A 23878-nucleotide genomic window follows, 5' to 3' on the forward strand; every position below is an offset into this window, starting at 1 on the left:
GGTCTAATTTATTTTCTTTGTTATCAACCCTTATGGGTTAGCTCAGCAGTAGCCTGCCTGGTGATGCATCTGGTACTCAAATTATCAAAGCCATTCTTCACAGCCCTTTTTTAGAACTTTCTTAGGACCCCCAAATCCATTAACCCAGGCTTCTCCAACAGTAGTCATCAATACCAGACTGTAGGAAGGTTTCTGTTTTTTTTTTTCCTCCTTTCAAGTTTGGATGCTATTTATTATCAAACCTCTGCTTTTATTAGCGGCTTTGAGATTAACCCAAGAATGCTTATGGGGCTTTGTTAGAAAATGAAAGGAGATTATGTTTGCTCTTTTAGTTCCAAGGTTAATACAAATGTGTGTGTATATATATATATATATATATATGTATATATCTACATAGAACCTTAATTAGCCAGCCAACTTTAATTAGGATAACAGCTGTTTGTTAAGTATTCATATTGTTAAAATGAGAATAGAAATATCTCTATAAGCAGATCCCACTGATTGATAATGGACTTTTTTTGGTTTTCATGCTCTTTTGTTCACAGAATATAAATTTTTCTTTCTTAAAATGTTCATTAAAAATATAAACAGCAACTGTGTGCATGTGGAGCGGTTTTAGCTTTCCAGTACACTTCTGTATCTGTTTTAATCAACACAGTATTTTGTAAGCAGGTAGATACCATTATCTACTTTGATGTAGGAAGAAATTGAGTTTCAGAGAGGTTAAGTGCCCTGTGTAATGGAAACAGTTAATTAAGAGCAGTTGTAAATACAAGATCTGATTTGTCAGCCAGAGAATCACTTTCCATTCTTACTCTAACAAGAAGCATCTGTCACTTTTTCTCTTGTGTTAGAGTGAGCTCTATATTTGTGTCTTCCTAGACTGCAACATCTGTGGAAGTCAAGAGACTGCATGTCAGTCCATTCAGACTGCATTGCTTGAAATGACTTGCTCCTCTCTTTCCTGGATCTTGTGTTAGTCCTTAGAGGTGAACTCCTAGATGGATGGCTGGGAAGAATTACACCTTTGTGACAGAATTCTTCCTGACTGCATTCACTGAACATCCTGAGTGGGGCATCCCTCTCTTCCTGGTATTTTTGAGTTTCTACCTGTCCACTCTGCTGGGGAATACAGGAATGATCATTCTGATCCAGAAGAATCGTCGACTTCAAACCCCAATGTACTTCTTCCTCAGCCACCTTTCCTTTGTGGATATCTGCTACTCCTCTGTCATCATCCCCCAGATGCTGGCTGTGCTGTGGGAACACGGCACCACCATCTCCCAAGCCCGCTGTGCCATTCAGTTCTTCCTCTTCACATTCTTTGCTTCCATTGATTGCTACCTCTTGGCAATCATGGCTTATGACCGCTATGTGGCTGTGTGCCAACCCTTGCTTTATGTCACCATAATGACAGAGAAGGCCCGTGTGGGCTTGGTAGGTGGGGCGTATGTGGCTGGCTTTTCCAGTGGCTTTGTTCGAACTGTCATAGCCTTCACCCTTTCCTTCTGTGGAAACAATGAGATCAACTTCATTTTCTGCGACCTCCCTCCTCTGTTAAAGCTCGTGTGTGGGGACAGCTACATCCAGGAAGTGGTGATTATTGTCTTTGCCATTTTTGTCATGCCTGCCTGCATCGTGGTGATCTCGGTGTCCTACCTGTTCATCATTGTGGCCATTATGCGGATCCGCTCTGCTGGAGGCCGCGCAAAAACGTTCTCCACCTGCGCCTCCCACCTCACTGCTGTCGCCCTCTTCTTTGGCACCCTCATCTTCATGTACCTGAGAGATAATGCAGGCCAGTCCTCAGAGGGGGACCGGGTGGTGTCTGTTCTTTACACGGTGGTGACCCCATTGCTGAATCCACTCATTTATAGCCTAAGGAATAAGGAGGTAAAGGAGGCCGTCATGAAATCTCTGAGAGGATCAAAGGTCTCAGAAAGCTCCTAACTGGGCCTTAGGAAACAATGCTACAGCTCTGGTGCTCTGTTTTCTTTTTTTCTCACAAACCACCTCTACTTTCTGACTTGTTGTTCTATGTAGTACTTATCATCCAAAATGTTAGATGTTTTACGTGTTTGCTACTGTCTCATTTTCACTACTGGAAAGCAGATGGATGAGACTAAAGCATTTTCTGTACATTTAGCACATAAAAATCATTCAGGCCATATTATTCCCAGGATCAATGTCTGTCTTTAATTTCAACTTCTTCAGTCCTTAGTTTCCTAAGTGACAAGTGGGTTAACCAAATTTATAGGAGTATATTTTTGAGGATCCAATGCATGAATGGATAGGCACTATGGCTATCTCATTTACTAGTATTTCCTGGACATAGTAGATTCCCTGGCTAGGTACATGATGAATAAAAATATTTGGAAAGAAAGCATGAAGTGATCTACAAATACAGCTACTGTTTTGACTCAGAGGGGTTTTCCAAGTTCATTTTTATTTTTTAAACATATTTTATTTATTATTTTTATGTGTGTGTGTATATATATATATTTCCTGCATGTAGGTAAGTGCACCCATGTCATACAATGCCCATGGAGGACAGAAGAGGCTGTCGGATCCCCTGGAACTGGAGTTTACACAGTTGTTAGCTGCCATGTAGGTGCTGGGATTCAAACCTGGGTCTTCTGTAAGAATAGTGTTCTTAACTGCTGAGCCATCTCTCCAGCCCCCAAGTTCATTTTTAAAGATTTATTTACTTTTCTTTTATGTGTCTGCAATATGTATGCTAGTGCACTGCATGCCTGGTGTCTGTAGAGGTCAGAAGAGGGAGTTTGAGCTCTTGGAGCTGGAGTTGTAGGCAATTTTGAGTTGCAGTGTGGGTGCTGGAAACTGAACCTGGGACTGCACAAGAGTAGAAAGTGTTCTTAACTGCTGAGCCATCTCTCCAGCCACAAAGAATGTTTATCTTTTTTTTTTTTTGAGACAGGGTTTCACTATGTGGCCCTGGCTAGCTTCAAACTTGCTATGTAGACCTGACTAGCCTTGAACTCACAGCAATTCATCTGCCTTTGCCTCTTGACTGTTGGGATTAAGGGCATGTGCTACCATACCTGTTATTATAAATACTTTAGAAATATGCCTTACTGTTTTTGTGGTTTTTGAATGATAACAGTAAAACTGTAGTAATAGCAGTAAATAACAGTGAATGATTTGTTGAACATTATAACTTTCCAGGGAGTATGAAAAATTTGTTACAGGAATTGTATTGCTCAATATTCAGCTGTTATTGTGAAGCACATTCTAATATTCCTACTCTACATATGTAAGTGAATGAAGCACTTAAGATTTAGAGAAATTAAGTACTTTTCCCATGGCCAGGAAGCACATGGTAGAGTGGGGCTTTCAGCCAGCCATGGCAGGCTCTTAATTGCTGTCCCTATTGTCTCTGGCTATGATCTATTACCTCCTCTATATCACTTACCCTGGAATTTACTGTTATTGTATGTATCTTTTTCCCTTTTATCTGGTGAGAAAGGTGAAAGTCTCACCTGTGGAGGTAGGAGACAGTCAACAACACTTATTTTTATAGCCCATAAAAGCTCGTATTTTGTAATGTGACTCTCTCTCTCTCTCTCTCTCTCTCTCTCTCTCTCTCTCTCTCTCCTCTTTCGTGTGTGTGTGTGTGTGTGTGTGTGTGTATGTGTGTGGTTGTATTTGAGAATGTGAGGCATGTAGATTAAAGAAACAGCTTCTAAACCATAAGAACTTTCACATTAAGGACATGTAACAAGTACTTTAGGAGAGTTTGGTGAGCGTACTTAGGAAAGAAGTGTGGGAAAAATTGCACTTTGGGCAAAGACCGTGGAGTCTACTGGTGAGTTTTTGTTTCTGTTTTTGTAGAAATCACTTAAACTGTAGAATGGGGTGAAGTAACTTCACAAAGTGTCTCTTGGTGGTTGTTTCTTTTTACATGTCAACTGCCTGCCAACATTCCCTGACATATCAGCTTTGGTAGTGAGTGTTAGATGTGTTTGTGTTGTAGAAGTCGCAATTTGGTACCAATCTGTCCAGCTTGGTACTTGTTAGCTCCATGGCTTCAGAGTAGTGGCTACTTACAACTGACTTTTTTTTTTTGGTCTTTTTGAGACAGGGTCTCCCTGTAGCCCTAGCTATCCTGGAACTCACTATGTAGACCAGGCTGGCCTTGAACTCACAACGATCTGCCTGCCTCTGTCTCCCGAGTGCTGGGATTAAAGGTGTGCGCCACTACACCTGGCTACAACCGACTTTTTATTTGTGAAATACCTAGGCCAGATAGGTACTCATCTCTTTTAGTCACATGACAACTTGGGACACATGGAGAATGGGAAGGTGCTTAGTCAGTTCAATCACTATTAAGGCATTATTACAATGATCATTCAGGCTCTGGACCATAACAAATAGCCATGAGTGGAGGGATCCTGGAGGATCTCTTTATACCTGAACTATCTGGAACAGAGTAACTTTGTATGCAGATGCTTTCAGAAGCAGAAAGATCATTAATAATTCTTTAACTTAACTCTGAAAGCTAACGCATCCTTACCACACACAAGGTACTAAGCTAAAAGCTTTCCACGAATTTTTTATTTTAGTCCTATGGAAAACTATAATCAAACATAATTGTTATTGACTCCACTTAGAAAAAGAACCCCCAAAACAAACAAAGACAGAACTCAGATTCAGAAAGGTACACAATTTACCTAAGTGCAGCAACAGAAAAGTGGCGGATGAAGTAAATTTTGATCTCAGGTCTCGACTCTAAATGCCTACTCTTAGCTGATGTCTGGCCTTCTTCCACTCTCTGTTCTTTCTCCAAGGCCTCCTATACTTGCAATTTTCTTCAGTGATATCAGGGTTTTAGTTGCACTCCTGGTCTGGGTGCTTGGTAGAGGTTGGCTGAGGTGGGTGCCTCTTAGGGACCTGCATAACGTGAAGATCATGGACTTTGGTCTTCTTGTAGGTCAGTGAACACGATCTGGGAGATTGTTTAATTCTGAGAGCGGGGTTGGCTCTACTGTCTTCCAAAGTCCTTCCAAAATGCTTCCTAGGTTAAAGATTCCTCCATAAATAGCTAATCAGCACTGGATCACCAGGTAACCACCCATCTGGCTTGCCTTCATTTCTTTAATTTTCCTCTAGTCTTTTCTTCCTCCTGGTCTTAAATAATCTCTTAAAGAATTCAAGATTATTTTACAGATGTTGATTATTATTTTCACTAGTTTATAGCATTTTAAAACTTTGAATTGTATACATATGTCAGTCATTATTTCTGCATTATGTACCTATCTATTATCATCATATTACTTAAGGCTGTGCCTGAAATACTTTCTGACTTACTATGGTTTTAAAATTTCTTTATTGAGATTCAATTCACATGTAATCAGCTGTACATATTTAAGGTATAAAAATTTAAATTTGATGTATAAATATACTTAGAAAACTATCACCATATTCAAGAGATGAAGACACATGTATGTACATGTGCATAACTCATGCTCCTTCATGCTTCTCCCATGTTCTCTTTCCCACTTCCTCTCCACACTCCAGGGATCCAGACATCTGCTGTTTGTCATTCTGTGTTAGTTTGCATTTCTTAGAATTTAATACAACTTTTGCACAAAAGGAATAATGTATGGTTTCCTTAACAACATAATTATTTTAAGAATCATTTTTTTTGCATATCACTAGGTCGTCCATGGTTATTACTGCATTGTATGGTGATAACATAACTTATTTATCCACAAATTTGTTTATGAGCATTAGGGCTGTTTCTATTTTTGCTTTTAAATGTATTTTTATATGTTTTTAGAACATTATGCATGAGTATTGTATTTAAATCATTTCTATCCCTTCTCATGTTCTCCTCCCCACTTACTCTGGATGTTGTGACTTCTTGTTTCTAGTTTTAGGGGAGCCTTGAATAGATACATGGTTTCTGTTCTCTTATGTGAACACTTGGAGTGAAATGGTTGGACTGTAAGAGATGTATATACCTCCCATTTTAGGAAATTGCTGAATTGTTTACCAAGCTAGTTGTATTACTTTACACTCAATGCTAATCATTCATAAGAATTCCACTCACCCCAAATCCACACCAAAACTTGGCATGGCTTGATTTTGCTTTTAAAAATTGTGCTAACAATAAATAGCATGATATCATCCTAGTAATTTATTTATTATTTTTTAAAGCTTTTTTTCAAATTTAATAACCACACGATTAGAAGAAGCATTTCATTACAATTTTAACATACTCAGTAACAATTTCCAGAGCAAGGCTACATTTCTTTCAAAAGTGGCTGTAAATTTTTAGGTTCACAGTTGAATTAATACAGTTATACAGTACTGAACTCAGTATAAACCTTGTAAGGCATAAAATTGAATGAGTTTTTAACCTTTAAAGAAGATCTCCTTTTCATTTTAAAATATGCTATTTCCTACATTTAAATTTTTTAATTTTTTTAACTTATATTTTTAAACTTTAAAAAAAGTTTTATTATTTTTATGTATATGCATGTATTGACTGCATGTAGGTAAGTGCACCTGTGTTGTGCAATGCCCGTGGAGGTCAGAAGAGGCTGTTGGATCCCCTGGGACTGGAGTTACGGACAGTTGTTAGCTGCCATGGGGTGCTGGGATTCAAACCCCAGTTTTCTGCAAGAACAACCAGTGCTCTTAACCACTGAGCCATCTCCCCAGCCCATTTCCTACATTTTTAATGCTTCTAACACTTAAATATTTGCACATGTATCTGATTATTACTAGTCACAGTCGGTTACACTCAGATCCTTGGCAACTGAGTATGGATATAATGTCATCAGGAAGATTTCAGTGGTAATGTTTATCACCTCTACTAATTAACATGAAGTAAATTTTCATGCTTCCTCCTAAAATATGTCTTCTTTTTAATTTGTTGCTTTTTTGTGTGTATCTCATACAGAACATCCCACACAATCTTATTCATCTATATACCCACTTCCCAAATGGCACCCTCCCATAGCCACCCCCCACTGGAGCCCATATACTCTGTCATCCCCGTTACTGTCCACTGTGTTGTTGGTGCTCCCAGCCATGCTCCAGTGCTTGTATATCTGCTGAATCTAGTCAGCTAATCTAGAGATCCTTGTTTTAGGAAGATTAGCTGTTTCTCATCTAGCAGCAATCAGTTGTCAATATTCCTTTAGAGAAGGAGTATCTTTATATCCAATATTCCTTTAGATAAGGGGTCTGCTGTTCATTTTCCCAGTTTTATGCTGGGTTACTGTCTGTGAGTCTTTTGGGACACCCTGGCCAATAACTCAAAGGAAGGTATCTACTGTCTGGCATTGTTTCTTGTTATGTAGCCTTTAGTTATGCATATGGACTCTTAAAAATTATATTGACCTCATTAATATTTGGTTACACTTTCCTTTTGGGTGTTGAAGACCCTACAATTGGCCCAGATAAACCAATTTATTTTAACTCTTAAGGTCGTTTGAGCATCTGTTCCTCAGGGGTAACAGGGCCTTGGGAGGAGTCCCTGGCTCCACTCTTTTACCAGTTCCATCTATGTGAATATAAGTCAAATGTCCTGCTCAACCAAGACTGGCTTTGCTTGGAATCATGGAGAAAATGTTTCTTCTGTGTTGACCCTCCTCTTTGTAGACCAGACACTGGTTCAAGTCCATCTGGTGGGGTCTCCACAGCCTCCTTGTTCAAGAGGACAGGTGACTAACCACAGTTACAGGACATTTTGAGAGATGCTCATAGTCCCCTGGAGGGGGGACTAGGAGGGACCTAGGAGGGAAAGGAGCAAAAACTGTCCTTTTTGTTCCCCTGTCTAAATTAGTATAGGCCTCATAGTATGGCTGTTAAACATCCAAGAAGGTTAGTTCCACTAGTCTGGTACTTTTAATTACCATGTGCCATGTAGATAAAGCTTGGGGAAAGACCAAACACTCTCAGTTAAACTTTGCCTAGACATATATTATATTCTTAATCTGGTATGTATAATTTGTCAGTAGGTTGTTGGACTAATATGGTTCCCTCTGTTTTTTTTTTTTTAAACTAGCTAGGCATTATTTATCTCTCGCATAGGCTAACCCTTCCACCATGTTTTCCTCATTTAAGGTACACCCATTTTCCCCATTTGTCCCTTAATAATACCCTTCTTCTATGGTCCCAACTATCTTGATCTCTTTCTTTCCCTTTATCCCCCAGGTTCCTGGTATAACCTTCCCTCCCCCTCCCCTTAAAATAACCCCATTTTTATCCATATCTCCATTATTAATGCCTGTTTCCTACTGTCATTCTATTTCAGATTCTTTCTTTTCCTTTACCTCCCTGTTTCCTTTTCATTATCCTGGTTCCTGTTCCTGTAGTTATGTTTGGGTACATACTCACTTATAAGGATTTGGTGCTAGGATCCACATATGAAGGAGAGCATATGTCATTTGTTTTTCTGAGTCTGTGTTACTTCATTAAGTATGACAATTTCTAGATCCATCCATTTACCTACAAATTTCATTATTTCATTTTCTTTACTGCTGAACAGAACTCCATTGTGTAAATAGATCACATTTTTGTTAACCACTCGTCAGTTGAGGGACACTTAGGTTGCTTCCATCTCTTAGCTGTTGTGAAAAGAGCAGCAACAAATAGAAAGTGTCTCTGCAATAGAATGAGTTCTTTGGGTATATGCCAAGGAGTGGTATAACTGGGTCAAATGGTAGGTTCATTTGTAGTTTTTTAAGAGTTCTCCACACTGCTTTCCATACAGGTTGAACAAGTTTGTAGTCCCACCAGCAGTGCATGAGCATTTCCCTTTCCCCACATCCTCTCCAACATTTGGTATCATTTGTTCTCTTGATCTTAGCCAGTCTGACTGGGGTAAGATGAAATCTTAAAGTGGTTTTAATTTGCATTTCCCTAATTACTAGTGATGTTGAACACCTTTAAAGATGCTTCTTAGCCATCTTTATTTCTTCTATTGAGAACTCTCTGTTCAGTTCCTTAGTCCATCTTTTGATTGGGTTACTTCCTTTCTTGGTTCTTTGTTTTTTGAGTTCATTATATATTCTGGATGTTACACCTCTGTCAGATGTGTCGCTGGTGAAGATTTTCTCCCATTCTGTGGGTTTTTCTCTTCACTTTTTTGATTGTTTCTTTTGCTGTACAGAAGCTTTTTAGTTTAATGAGGTCCCATTTGTTGATTCTTAAGCTTGTTTCCTGGGCAGTTGATGTCTGGTTTAGAAAATCCTTTCCTACACCTATATCTTGTAGGTTATTGCCAATGTTTTCTAATAACAGTTTCAGAGTTTCAGGCTTCACATCAGGTCTTTGATCCATTTGGAATTGAATTTTGTGCAAGGTGAAAGATAGGGGTTTAGTTTCATTCTTCTACGGGTGGAGATCCAGTTTTGCCAGTACCATGTGTTGAACATGCTGTCTTTCTGCCAGTGAATGTTCTTGGCCCCTTTGTCAAACATCAGGTGGCTGAAATTGCATATACTCATATTTGGGTCTTCAATTTTGTTCCATTGATCTATGGGTCTATTTTTGTGCCAGTACCATGTTGTTTTTATGACTATAGCTCTGTAATACAGTTTAATATCTGGTATAGTAGTCCCCCCCCCAGCATTGGTCTTAGTGATCAGGGTTGCTTTGGCTACCTGAGGTCTTTTGTGCTTCCATATGTATCTTAAGATTGTTTTTTTCCAATTCTATGAAAAATGTCATGGGGATTTTGATTGGCATTGCATTGAATCTATAAATGGCTTTTGGTAGGATTGTCATTTTCACAATATTAATTCTTTCAATCCATGAGCATGGGCGGTCTTTCCATCTTCTGGTGTCTTTCTCAATCTCTTTCTTGAAATATATAAAATTTTCACTGTAGAGGTCTTTAATGTCTTTGGTCAGGTTTATTACAAGATATTTAATTTTTTGCAGCTATTGTGAAAGGGAGTGTTTTCATATACCCTTTCTCTAATTGCTTGTTATTGGTATATAGAAAGGCTACAGACTGTAGATTAATTTTGTAACCTGCCACTTTACTAAACATGTTAATAATTTCTAGGAGTTTTCTGGTGGAATTTTTGGCATCTCTTAGGTATAATATATCATCTGCAAAAAGGGATAATTTGGTCTCTTCTTTTCCTTTTATTACTCCTTTAATTTCCTTCTCTTGTCTTATTGCTCTTGCAAGAGTTTCAAGCACCATGTTAAAGAGGAATGGAAACAGTGGAAGGTCTTGTCTGGTTCCTGATTTCAATGGGAATGCTTCTAGGTTTTCTCCATTTAGAATGGTGTTAGCTTTGGGTTTGTTATATATGGCTTTAATTATGTTGAAGTATGTTCCCTCCAGTCCCATTCCCTCTAGGACTTTGAACATAAGTGCATGTTGAATTTTGTCAAAGGCCTTCTCTGCATCTATTGAGATGACCACGTGGTTCTTACCTTTGAGCCCCTTTATATGATTTATGACGTTTATTCACTTACATATATTGAACCACTCCTGCATCTCTGGAATAAAGCCAACCTGATCATGGTGGATGATCTTTTTGATGTGTGTCTGTATGCAGTTTGCAAGTATTTTGTTGAGAATTTTTGCATCTATGTTCATTAAGGATATGGGTCTATAGTTTTCTTTTTTGGTTGTATCTTTACCTGGCTTTGGTATTAGAGTGATGCTGGCTTCATACAAGGAATTTGGAAGTTCTCCCTCCATTTATGTCTTTTTGAGTAAATTAAGTAGTATTAGATGTAGATCCTCTTTAAATGTCTGGTAGAATTATGCTGTAAATCCATCTGGTCCAGGGATTTTCTTTAGTTGGGAGGTTTTTTATTACTATTTCAGTATCCTTATGTGTTATGGGTCTGTTTACGCCCATAACACATTGGTTTAGTTTTGGTGGTTCCCATGCTTTTAGACACCTGTCCATTTCTTTTAGGTTTTCAAATTTAGTAGCATATAGGTTTTTAAAGTATTCCCTTATAATGTTCTGTATCTTTCTGGTGTCTGTTGTGATGTTTCCCCTTTCATCTCTGATTTTGCTGAATTGGAGGTGCTCTTTCTTTCTTTTGGTTAACTGGGCTAGTGGTCTGTCAATCTTGTTTATCTTTTCAAAGAACCAGCTCTTGGATTCTTTGATTCTTTGTTTTGTTTTCTTTGATTCGATATCATTAATTTTTGCCTTGATTTTTGTTATTTCTTCTTGTCTGCTGGGTTTGGGTTTCATTTGTTGCTGTTTTTCAAGTGTCTTGAGTTGCTATGTTAAGTCATTTATTTGTGTTCTTTCCAACTTTTTAATGTAAGCACTTAGAGTTATAAACTTCCCTCTAAGGACTGCTTTCAATATGTCCCAGAGGTTTTGTTGTGTTGTATTGTCCTTCTCGTTTAGTTCCAGGGATACTTTTATTTCTTTCTTAATTTCTCCTTTGACCCATTTTTCATTCAGGAGTGTGTTGTTTAAGCTCCATGTTTTCATGTGGTTACTGGGGTTTCGTTACTAGGGTTTCTTCTGGTGTTGATTTTAATGTTTATTTCATTGTGGTCTGATAGAATGCATGGAGTTATTTCAATCTTTTTGTACTTGTTGAAGTTTCTTTTGTGCCCCAGTATATGATCGATTTTGGAGAAGGTTCCATAGGGTGATGAATAGAAAGTATATTCTTTGGTGCTTGGGTGAAATATTCGGTAGATGTCTGTTATGGTATTGTTTAATTCATATGTCTCTTTTTTAATTCTCTGTCCTGTTGACCTATCTAATCGCGACAGTGGGGTATTGATGTCCCCTACTATTAATGAGTTGGGATTCATCTGGGTTTTAAAGTACTGTAGTACTGTTTTTATGAAGTTGGGTTTGGTAAATATATGTTCATGATTGTAATATCTTCTTGGTTTATTTTTCCTTTGATCAGAATGAAGTGGCCCTCTTTATCTCTTCTGATTAGTTTTAGTTTAAAGTTTATTTTATCAGATATTAGAATTGCAATGCATGCTTTTTTCTTAGTACCATTCACTTGGTATATATATTTTTTCATCCTTTCACCTTAAGGTAGTGCCTGTTCTTGAAAGTGAGATGAGTTCCTTGCATAAAACAAAAAAGGTGAGTTTTGTTTCTTAATCGATTCAACTAGTCTGCATCTTTTGACTGGGGAGTTCAGTCCATTGATATTTAAAGTTATTAATGAAAGATGTGTATTGAATCCTGTCATTTTTTATTTCTGTTCACATACTTGATATAGCTGTGCATTTCCACAGTTATACCTTCATTGAATTTCTTGCCATAACCCCTTGCATATAGTCGTTCCTTTCTTCAGCTCTTCTTATTGCTTCAAGAACTCTCTGAAGGGCTGGTTTTGTGGACATGAATTCTTTCAGCCTATTTTTGTCACAGAAGATTATTCTTTCCCCTTCAACTATGATAGACATTTTGGCTGGGTATAGTAATTTGGGTTGGCATCTGTGGTCATTTAGAACTGGTAATACTTTGGTCCTGGCTCTTCTAACTTTCATAGTTTGCACTGAAAAGTCAGCTGCAATCCTGATGGGTTTTCCTTTATATGTGACTTGTTTTTTCTGTTGCAGTTTTCAGTATTGTCTCTTTGTTCTGAACGTTTAGTGTTTTTACTGTGATGTGCTGTGGAGAGTTTCTTTTCTGGTCCTATTTGGTGTTCTATATGCTTCCTTTATTTGTATGGACATGTCTTTCTTTAAATTTGGGAAATTTTCTTCTATAATCCTGTTGAAGATCTGTTCCATACCATTATCTTGATATTCTTCTCCTTCCTGTTTGCCTATGATTTGTAAGTTTTTTTTTTATGGTGTCACACAATTCTTGCATATTCCATTCTTGTGTTTTCTTAAAGTGTTTATAATCTTTGCTTGAGTGGTCTAATTAGTCCACTTTATCTTCCACTTTTGATATTCTGTTTTCCATTTCATTCATCCTATTGGTGAGGCTTTCTCCTGTCATTTCTAATTGGCTTACTGAGTGTTTCACTTCCTTTTTCATTTCAGCCTGAGTATTCTTCAATATTTTTAACTCTTTTCTGAATTCATTCAGAAGTTTATCCCTACCTTCCTTCAGATCTTTGATTTCTTTGTGTGTTTTTTTTAATTCACTGAATTCTTTTATCATGTTTATAATTGTTCTTTTGAGTTCCATGTCCTGTGTTATCTCTAGGGAGTTCTCATTGTACTCCTCTGGAGGACTATTGGTACTTGGTGGGGACATTCTATTTTGGTTTTTCATGTTATTATTTTTTCTCTATGACTTTGACATGTGAATTTCTTTTGTAGCTTCTCATTCTTGTGTGAGACGCAAGCCTTCCTTTTTTGAGTTTATATCTTCTTCTTTTTGTAAACTTTATGTGCCTTTGTGGTTTACTTGTTGGGCATGAAAACCTGGTTGGTTTAGGCTTCAGGTTCTCTCTTTTGATTTTATTTTAGCGTGGCCTAATTGCTTTTGTCTTCAGGAGTTCCTACAGAGGCCCAAGTCAGATGAGGCTCAGATGCTCTCAGGCTTTCTCCTAAGGTCTGGTTCCCTCCAGGAAAGATACTGCCCTCAGGAATTTAGGGGCTGGGCTGGCATAGGAGCAGGGCCCAGGAAAGATGCTGGTCTCAGGAAGCTGGTGGCTGTGCCACCCAGAAATACAAAGGGAGGTGGGGGCAGGAAGAGGCCTGTAGGGCTCCTGAGGACTACTGGGAGGAGCTAGGTTGGTCTGGATGCAAAGGATAAGGAAGCAGTGGTGGTTCTGGGCGGAAAGGTTAGCCCCGGTGTCTGGGGTGCCAATACAAGAAATGGGACAGTACCCAGGCTAGGAGGAGAGAGGTGGTGGGTGAGCTGGGAGGGTGAAAGAGGCTAGGGAGTCAAGGTGTGGTGGGTGCACTGGACTTACCCAGGAAAGGTGCTGGCACCAGGACACTTGAGGCTGTGCAGTCAGGGAAATAAAGGGAGGTGAAGGCAAGTCTAGGCCCATAGGCCTCCTGCTGACCACAGGGAGGAACTGGTCTGGTCTAGATGCAAAGGATCAGGAAGCAGTGGTGGCTCTGGGTGGAAAGGTTAGCCCCGCTGTCTGGGGTGCCAATACAAGAAATCGGCCAGTACCCAGGCTAGGAGGAGAGCAGTGGTGGGGGAGCTGGGAGGGTGAAAGAGGCTGGGGGAGTCAAGGTACGGTTGGCACGCTGGATTTACCCAGGAAAGGTGCTGGCACCAGGACACTGGAGGCTGTGCAGCCCAGGAAGCAAAGCCTCTTAATTTATTTTTAAGCGTATGTTGCAGTATTGGTAACCATAAGCAGAATGTTGTCCAGTGTAGCTCTAGAATGTATTCATTTTGTATAATCAAAACTTTATACATGTTGGACAATTCTCTCTGTCCTGTGTATTGACCCTAGTAATCCACATTCTATGTGGTGCTTCTATGGATCTGACTGTTTTAAGCATTCATGTAAATGAAATCATGTAGCATTTGTCTCTCTGTGACTGGCTTGCTTCACTTTGCTTAATATTCCAAAGTTTTAAGCACATTGTGTATGACAGGATTTCCCTCTGTTTGAATTTAATACTGATTAGTATTCCATGCACCACATTTTCACTTTTATCCACTTATGGAAATTGGGTAGTTTTTATACCTTGTGAAGGATGTTGCAATAAGTATGAAATGTAGATGTGTTTTAAAGATATTAGTTTCAATCTTTTTTTTCCTTTGAGATAAGGTCTCAGGTAGCCTAGGGTGGCCTCAAAAATGTCATGTAGCTGAGGATAGCCTTGAACTCCTGACTCTCCTACTGCCACCTTCCAAGTACTAGGATTACTAACATACCTAGTTTTGTGTGGTGCTGGGAGTCAAACCCAGGGCTTTGTGACTGGTAGGAAAACACTCTACTCTTTGAGCTACACCTTCAGTCCTAGATTTCAGTTCTTTTGGATGTATTCTGAGGAATCAAACTTTCTGGTTGTGAGCCTGAGCCTTAAACAACTGAACCAGCTCTTTAGCCCAAAGGAGTCAAATAGTTGTGTCACATGGATAATTCTGTTTTCAGTTTTTTTGCAGAATCTCCAGACTGTCTTCCAAAATATCACCATCTTATATTTACACAAAAAATGTACGTTTCATTTTCTCCACATCCTTAAAAGCATTTGTCATCTTTTTTTCCTTTTTTTGTGTGATTTAAAAGGAAGACACTTTTTTTCAGTATATATTTTTGTGCATTTCATATAATACATCTTAATCATATTTAGGTCCCCTCTCCTATCTGCACTGCCCCTAGCCTGCCCACTGGATTTCATGCATTCTGTCATATCTGCTAAGGCCATTGAGTCAAATTTGGAGTGACACTAGATAGGCTGAACAGGCTCCACTGGATGAAGTCACACCAAGGACCATCTTTTTCTTTTCTTAAAACTATCCATCTTGGGCTGGAGAGATGGCACTGGCTGCTCTTACAGAGGATCCAGGTTTGATTCTCAGCACCCACATGGTAGCTAAAAACTGTAACTCCAGTTCCAGGGAATCTGGCATCCTCTTCTAATCTCCATGGGCATTGCACAACACAGATGCACTTATACACATGCAGGCAATATACTCATACACATAAAATAAAAATAATAAATAAAATGTTAAAAATATCCATCTTACTAGGTGTGAAAATGATATCTCTTAATAGTTTCAATTTGAATGTCCCTAGTGATGGTGATGTTAAACATCTTTTCATACACCTAGTATTGATTTGTGAATAGTCATTGAAGAAATGTGTACTTAGGTTCATTGCTTATCTAAAAACATTTTTAGTGTAAAATATTCAATTGAAAAGTAAAGACTGTAAATATTTAATGTGTACAATGTGATGATTTCCACTACATTATTCTTTCACATTTGTCGAAAATCATTTGTTCACTAGTTCACAGGTACATCTATGGACTGTATTCAGTGCTTTTCTTCAGGAACAAACATTAGCAGCGATCATTTTTATTGTAAAATTATTTAAATGTGTACACATATAAAACTGTATACATGTTAATGCTTATAGCAATTTTATCTGTAAACTATAGTTATTAAGGCACACATAATATAGTATAGTATGATATTTCAACACATGCATAAAATATGAACTTATCAAAGTAATTAAAGTTTCTATCTCTTTATCATCACTTTGGGTATGGAGACTTCAGCTCCTCTCCTCTAGTCACTCATAAAACATAAAATGGATTATTGTGAAATTTAAAAGAGGTTTTTTGAGCCAATTAAATTCTTTTGTCTAAAGGAGAATACATATTCTAATATCTGACAAAATAGATTACAAACAAAAACTAGTCAAAAGAGATCAGGAATGCCATTTTATGTTTATTAAGGGAACAATCCATCAAGACAGCATTACAATCCTAAGTACTTATGCACCAAACACAGGTACACTCAATTTCATAAAACAAAGAACAACTAGATGTAAAGACAGAAACGAACCACAGTAATTATAAAGTACTTCAATACCTTACTCTGATCAAAAGACAGGTCACCCAGACAAAAATGAAATGAGAAATATTGGAGTTACATGATATTGTAAGTGAAGTATCCTAATGGCCATCTATAGGACATTCCACTTAAACACTAAGTAATACTCATGGATCTCAGCAACCAGTGGAATGCTATCCAAAATAGACCATATATTAGGTTACAAAGCAAGTCTTAAAAAATATAGAAAGAACATATTACATTCTGTCTGAACACACTGAAGTAAAGCTAAATATCAACAGCAAGATAAACTGCACAAAGCACACAAACTCCTGAAGATTAAATAATACACCATTGAATGAGAAATAAGTCACTGAAGAAATCAATAAAGGAAAAAATTCCTAGAATTCGATGAAAATCAAGATGCAACGTACCAAAATCCATGGGACATAATGAAGGCAGTCCTAATAGGAAAATTTATAGTGCTAAATAGCTTAATGAAAAATTAGAGATTTCAAATAACTTAATAATGCACAATAAAGCATTGGAAAAATAAGAACAAATCAAACTCCAAGGTAGCATATGGGAACAGATGATTAAGATCAGGGCAGAAATGCAAGCAAGCAAATTAACACCCCCAGAACAGAGAATTAATATTAATAAAATGAAGAGATCATTCTTTGGAAATATAAACAAGACTGAAAAACTCTTAGCCAATTTAACCAAAAGAAAGAGAGAACACCCAAATCAACAAAATTACAGATTTAAAGGGAGACATAACAATAGATACAATGAAATTCAGAAAAGTATAAAGACATGCCTTAATAACCTATATTCCACTAAATTAGAAAAATTTAAAAAATGGATAATTTTCTAGATTAATATGCACTACAAAAATTAAACCAAGGTGAAATACATAAACAGACCAATAATACCATTACCAATAACACTGAAGCCATAATAAAAAGCCTTCCAATCCTCTCCCCTCCAAACAAACAAAACTATAAACTCAGGACTAGATGGGTTCACTGTAGAATTCTACAGACCTTCAAAGAAGAACTAAAACTGATAGTATTCCAATTATTACACAAAATAAAAAAGGAATACATCCCAACTCTTTTTATGAAGCCAATATTACCCTGACACTAAAAGCCAGACAAAAGCACAACAACAACAACAACAAAAAAACAAAAAAAAAAAATCACAAGCCAATCTTCGTGATAAACATAGATGCAAAAATTCTCAATAATGGCAAAAGAAGTTGACATGCTAATATGGATGGGGCACAGGGTCTCATCTCTACATGAAGAGTTACTTGCAATCAATGTATGCTGAGGGAAGATCTGTCAGTTTTCTTTAGGTACAAGCTCCCTGATAAGTTGTTTAATCCTAAGTGGTCAGCCCTAACATATGTGCACACAAGCACCACTAAATGGACTCAGTGCATTGCATATATGTATATTTATAAATGTATGAATATATATCAATAATAAAGAAGAGAATAAGAAACTGAATGGAAGTGGATGGCACCTGCAAGGAGATGGGGAGGGGTGGGAGGGATGGAAATGGTACAAATATAGTACCCATGTATGAAATTCTCAAAAAATAAAAATAAAATCTCACAGTGGTGGCGACAGCACGCCCAAGTCCTCTGCAAGCTCAAACCAGACAAACCCCAGTACAGACATGGGGAAGTGGATAAGAGATCCCAACCCAACCTAAGGAAACTTTGGCAATTGATGACTGCTGGGAGGGGGAAAGACAGTATCTTAGAGAGATGGGACTCTTGGTGGGCCCAGTGGATGAACACACACTGAAGGACATTAGGGGACACACATCAGACTCTATAGTCTGTATTTTATGTATAAGATAGAATGTTAAAATGGGCAGGGGGTGGGCAGTGGGGGGAGGTGTGGAGAAGAGAGGGTATCTAAATGCCATCAAACTATTATATAAAACCGCAAAAATTTAGAAAAAAAGAAGAAAGAATACCTAGCAAACTGAATTCAAGGTCACATAAAAGGCACTCATCATGATCAATCTGACTTTATTCCAGGAATGCAGGAATGCAGGGACACATGGATGCAGGAGTGGTTTATCACACATAAATCCATAAATGTAATTCATCAAATAAATAGACCCAAAGATACTCTATGATCATCTCAATAAACACAGAAAAGGTCTTCATCAAAAATCCAACATCCCTTCATTATAAAAAAAGGAGCATTGGTTCAGTCAGATCCCCGCGGAAGCTGCGGCTGCTCACTTCTCCAACAGCTCTCCCAGTCTCCCTTTCACTTCCGGAAAGATGGCCTCTGGTATGACTGTCTCTGATGGTGTCATTAAAGTGTTCAGAGACATGAAGGTGCACAAGCCCTCAATGCCAGAGGAAGTGGAAAAGCACAAAAAGGCGGGGCTGTTCTGCCTGAGTGAGGACAAGAACATCATCCTGGAGGAGGCCGAGAATCCTGGTAGGCGATGCTGGGCAGACTGTGGACGGGGACCCCTATACCACCTTCGTCAAGATGCTGCCTGACAAGGACTGCCGCTGCGCTCTCTATGACTCCACCTACGAGAACAAGGAGAGCAAGAAGGAGGATCTAGTGTTCATCTTCTGGGCCTCTGAGAGTGCACCCCTTAAGAGAAGAGAAAAATGATCTATGTCACTTCCAAGGATGCCAACAAGAAGCTGACAGGGATCAAGCGTGAATTACAAGCTAACTGCAGACAGGACTGCTGCACCCTGGCAGAAAAACTTGGTGGCAGCTGCTGTCATCTCCCTGGAGGGCACGTCTTTGTGAGCCTCCTCCAACCCCCTGAAATGATCTATGTCACTTCCAAGGTTGCCAACAAGAAGCTGACAGGGATCAAGCGTGAATTACAAGCTAACTGCAGACAGGACTGCTGCACCCTGGCAGAAAAACTTGGTGGCAGCTGCTGTCATCTCCCTGGAGGGCACGTCTTTGTGAGCCTCCTCCAACCCCCTGCCTGGAGCATGGAGCAGCCCCAGACCTGCTTTTTTTTTTAACCATATCCCCTATTCCCATCTGTCCCTCCCCTGCCCATGCTGCCAACTTCAAACTGCAATAGTGACTTTGTGCTTGTCTGTTTAGTTGTGTGTACATGGAATGTTGTGGAAATGACTCTCCTGGTGGCAGCTGGTTGCTCTCCCCTTTCCCTTGGTTTTGTCCAGTCATGGAAGAAGGGCAAGGGACCTTCAATTTAAAAAAAGGAAAAGAAAAAAGACAAAATAAAAAGGCCAATTAACAAAAAAAGGAGAGTTTAGGGATGGAGGGAGCGTGCCTCAGTGTAATAAGGCTATGTATGACAAACCTACAGCCAACATGCCAAATGGAGAAAAACTCCAAGTATCCTCATGAAGATCAGAAACAAGACAAAGGTACACAATCTCGCCACGCTTAATCAACACACTGCTTAAAGTTTTAGCTAGACTGGTAAGATAAGAGAAGGTAATAAGGGATACATGTAAAAAGGAGTCGAAAATCCATTTTTCAGAGATGATATGATCCTATGCATAAGAGATCTGAAAAGAATTCACCAAAAATCTCTTGTAGCTAATAATTATTTCCAGCAAAGTGGCAGGATTCAAAATGAACACACCAAAATCAACAGCCTTCCTATATATCAATGACAGACTGAAAAAGAAATAAAAAAAATCTCTCCCACAATAGTCACACACACACACACACACACACACACGCGCGCGTGCACATACACACACACACACACACACACACACACACACACGCACACACACTAAAATACATGGTAACAAACCCAATAAAGGAAATGAAAGACCTCTACAACGAAAATCTAAAGACAATGAAGAAAAATTGAGGAAGATACTGGAAGATGGAAAAATCCCCTGCCCTCATGAATTGGAAGAATCAATATTGTGAAAATGGCTATCCTACCAAAAGCAACCTACAATCAAGATCCCAGTGACATTCTCCACCTACACAGAAAAAAAATTTTTTTAAATTGATATGGAAGCACAAAAGACCAAGTATAGCCAAAACCATCCTGAATAAATCTACAATGGGAGGCATCAATATACCTGACTTCAAGTTGTTCTAGAGCCATAGTAATACAAACATCATTATAGTGGCAAAAAACAGGCACAGAGATCAATGGACTAGAACAGGGAACCCAAATATAAGCCCACACAACTATAGCTACCTGAATTTTTTTTTTTACAAAGATGCCAAAAATATACACTGGATAAAAGACAGCCTTCCCCAAACAGCACTGGGAAACTTGGTTATCAACATGAAAAAGTGAAACTGAAAGCTTATGTCTGACCTTGCACAAAACTCAACTTCATATGACTCAAAAATCTCAATATAAGACCTGATACCCTGAAATTGCTAAAGGAAAGAGGAGGGAGTATGTCTCAACATATAGGCATAGGTAGGATTTTCTGACTAGGACTCTGGCAGCATGGGAAATAAAACCAACAATAGACTTATGGAAACTACTAAGCTTCTGTACAGTAAAGAAAACAGCTGAGTGAAGAAGCAGTTGACAGAATGGGAGAAAATATTTGTCAGCTATACAGCTGATAGGTTAACATCTTGAACATACAAGGAACTAAACAACAACAACAACAACAACAACAACAACAACACAAAACTCTAAGAAAACAACCCCTTAAAAATAAGCGATAGAACTGAAAAGAGTTCTCAAAAGAAGGAATATAAATGAACAGGAAACATTTTAAAATGACCAATCTACTTAGCTGTCAGTGAAATGCTGATTAAAACTACTCCAAGATTCCATCTTATTGTGATCATAATGACTATCATCAAGGATACAAATGACAAGAAATGCTATTGTGGATATGGGGAAAGGCGAACCCTTATTCACAACTGGTGAGAATGCACAGTAGTGCAGCCACTTGGGAAATTAGTTTGGATTTTCCCTCAAAGCTAGAAATAGAACTAGCATATGACTCAGTCATAATACACCTGGGCATATGCTAAATTTATATTCTACTATAGAGACACTTGCATATTCAGATTCACTGCAGCTCTATTTACAATAGTTATGAAATAGAGTCAGCCTAGATGACCAACAGCTGATGAATGGAGAATGAAAATATGCATACATACAATGAAATCTTATTCAGTTATAAAGAAAAATGAAAATTTCAGGTGAAAGGACAGAACTGGAAAATTTATACTGAGGTAACCCAGACCCATGTGGATCTGAGCCTTGCAACTTTAGTTCTGTTTGTTTAACTCAGAGTACCTTAGGAAGCCAGGAACCTAGAAAGGTCACTGTATGTGAGGTGTCACCATAAAGGAGGGGAAGTAGTATATAAGTAAAAAGAGGCCAGAGAGGGAGAATACTGGGTGAAGAAAGAATCTAATAGGGGTGATGAAGGGACAGGGAAAAGGATTAATCAAATGAAAGGGGTATGAAAAAGCCACATGGAAACCTGCTATTTGGTAGTCCAATTAAAGAACATAAAAGAGAGTTTGAAGGCAGTTATCCAGCAAGGCTAGAAAATACTGGTCTTAGAAGCAATGGGTCATGAAACAAAAACCCCAGTGCCAATTGTGGGATGCCTCTGTGGGAGTTGTAGGTCAAGGAGGCCCCAGAGACCCCCAGACAGTACATACTCTTGCAATTCCTCTGGGGTTTCAACCGGACTAGTTGATAAGACCCTATTGCTGAAGCTATCACACATGTTGGATGCAAAGTTTAGAGAAATCAAGCTTGGACTGAGCTGGACGCTTCTTCCCTGATGGCTAGCTTTCATAGTACAAGCTGGTGCTGTGTGAGCTGCTGGGGGAGTAAAGCATCAACAATCTTACTCAGCTGTGAACTCTATGAACAGTACAAATCTTTCAGGCAAAATAGGCCCATTGTTGCAATAGTGGCATGACTGCTATGGGGGTTACCAACTGCTCCATGATTGGATTTGAGGCCCTCTCCATGAAAAGAAATCCATGCCTGGTACTGTATGACTATGACTGAGGAAGTCTTTGGTCCTAAGGGGAGCCTACTACCACTGCTTAGCTAAATTAACATAGTGTCAAACTGTCTTCTAGGATTCTATGTTTAACCCATGGATGATCAAGGCTACTCTTAGTCTTAATAAGCCAAACTTCTTTGCAGAGAATTGAGGTGAATGCAGAGATCCATGGCGGAAGAAACATTGAAAGTAAAGATAGTTGAGGGTTCAGTCCCTAAACAAGACACTCATCTCACCGTCTTTCAAAAAATATTTTATTTTTACTTTATGTGTATAAGAGCATTTCCTGCATGTATGTAAGTGCACCCTGTAAGTACACCTGTGTCATGCAATGCCTGTGGAGGTCAGAAGAGGGTTTCAAATTCCCTAGAACTGGAGTTACAGATGGTTGCTATCTGCCATGTGGGTGCTGGGAATCAAACCTGGGTCCTCTGCAAAGGCAGTCAGTGCTCTTAACTGCTGAGCAATCTGTCCAGCCCCATGAAATGCAATCTTAATGTATGACATGATATGAAAATCATGAACAGAGCATCTGCACTTACTGGCACTGAGCCTGCACATGTCAGGCTGACTCAGAAGTCAGCTATGTGGACCTATCACTTATTGTTGAATTATTGGCAACTAACAGATTCTGGGAACAGGGAGGCACAGTATCTATTCTTGCACCCACTGGTTCACCCACCTGGCTCTAATGGATGGTTCCAAACCCATGGTCACACAGAAAAAAAAAAAAAAAAAAAAAAACAAGTTAAATTCTGTGGGACACAAAATAAAAGTCATGAATATGGAAAGAAAGGAAGTGGTTAGAAATGGTGGGGCGGAAACAAAAGAGGGTGAGGGACAGTAACCAGAATGCATTATATACATGTATAATAGTGTCAAAGACCAAAGCCTGTCACTGCCCACCAGGCTAGGGGAACATTGTGGAAGAGGGGGAGGAAAGAGTTGGAGGGTTGGGAGGAGCGCTATGAAACACTGTTCTCTGCACATGAGATGGCTGTTGTACACACAAACTCACAGCAGCAGTGGTTGCCTCCATAAGACTTGTAGAAGATCTAGTCTATTAAGAATTCCAGTATAGAAGGGAGAGGGGTTCCTGAGGCCCCCATCTCCAGCTGAGGAGCTATTGTTGTGGATGGCTGCTTGGAGAGGAAACATCACTACTAGTAGGTTACCATTGCCCCAGTGAAAGATCCCACACCTATGTGAAGATGGGCAGGACTAATTGGATTCAGTGTGTGGGAGACAGGCTTGAGTATAGGGTGATATTGTAACTGTCAGGGATACATGGTTTCCAGGAATCCAGGCTCTGTAATCTGAAACCCAGTATGCTAATGTGGCATCCTACCCTCTATTCTGTGATAGAACGTTGTCTGTTATGCTAATAGGATGATGCTAATAAGGTATCCTACTTGCTGTACTGTGATAGGATGCTAAACCTGTTATGCTAATA

The 23878-nt window shown here is 38.9% G+C and overlaps 1 protein-coding gene and 1 pseudogene across 1 annotated transcript; both read left to right on the forward strand.

The window, feature by feature from the left end:
- The first annotated feature begins 1005 nt into the window (after positions 1 to 1005).
- LOC103736689 (olfactory receptor 9Q2) lies at positions 1006 to 1950 on the forward strand. Its single transcript, XM_008836196.1, has one exon. The coding sequence runs from the start codon at positions 1006 to 1008 to the stop codon at positions 1948 to 1950; it is 945 nt and encodes a 314-aa protein (XP_008834418.1).
- Positions 1951 to 18732: 16782 nt separating this feature from the next.
- Positions 18733 to 19393, forward strand: LOC103736690 (annotated as a pseudogene).
- The last annotated feature ends 4485 nt before the right edge of the window (positions 19394 to 23878 follow it).

This window comes from Nannospalax galili, unplaced genomic scaffold, assembly GCF_000622305.1.
Source record: "Nannospalax galili isolate Female #2095 unplaced genomic scaffold, S.galili_v1.0 scaffold337, whole genome shotgun sequence".
Lineage (NCBI taxonomy): Eukaryota > Metazoa > Chordata > Mammalia > Rodentia > Spalacidae > Nannospalax > Nannospalax galili.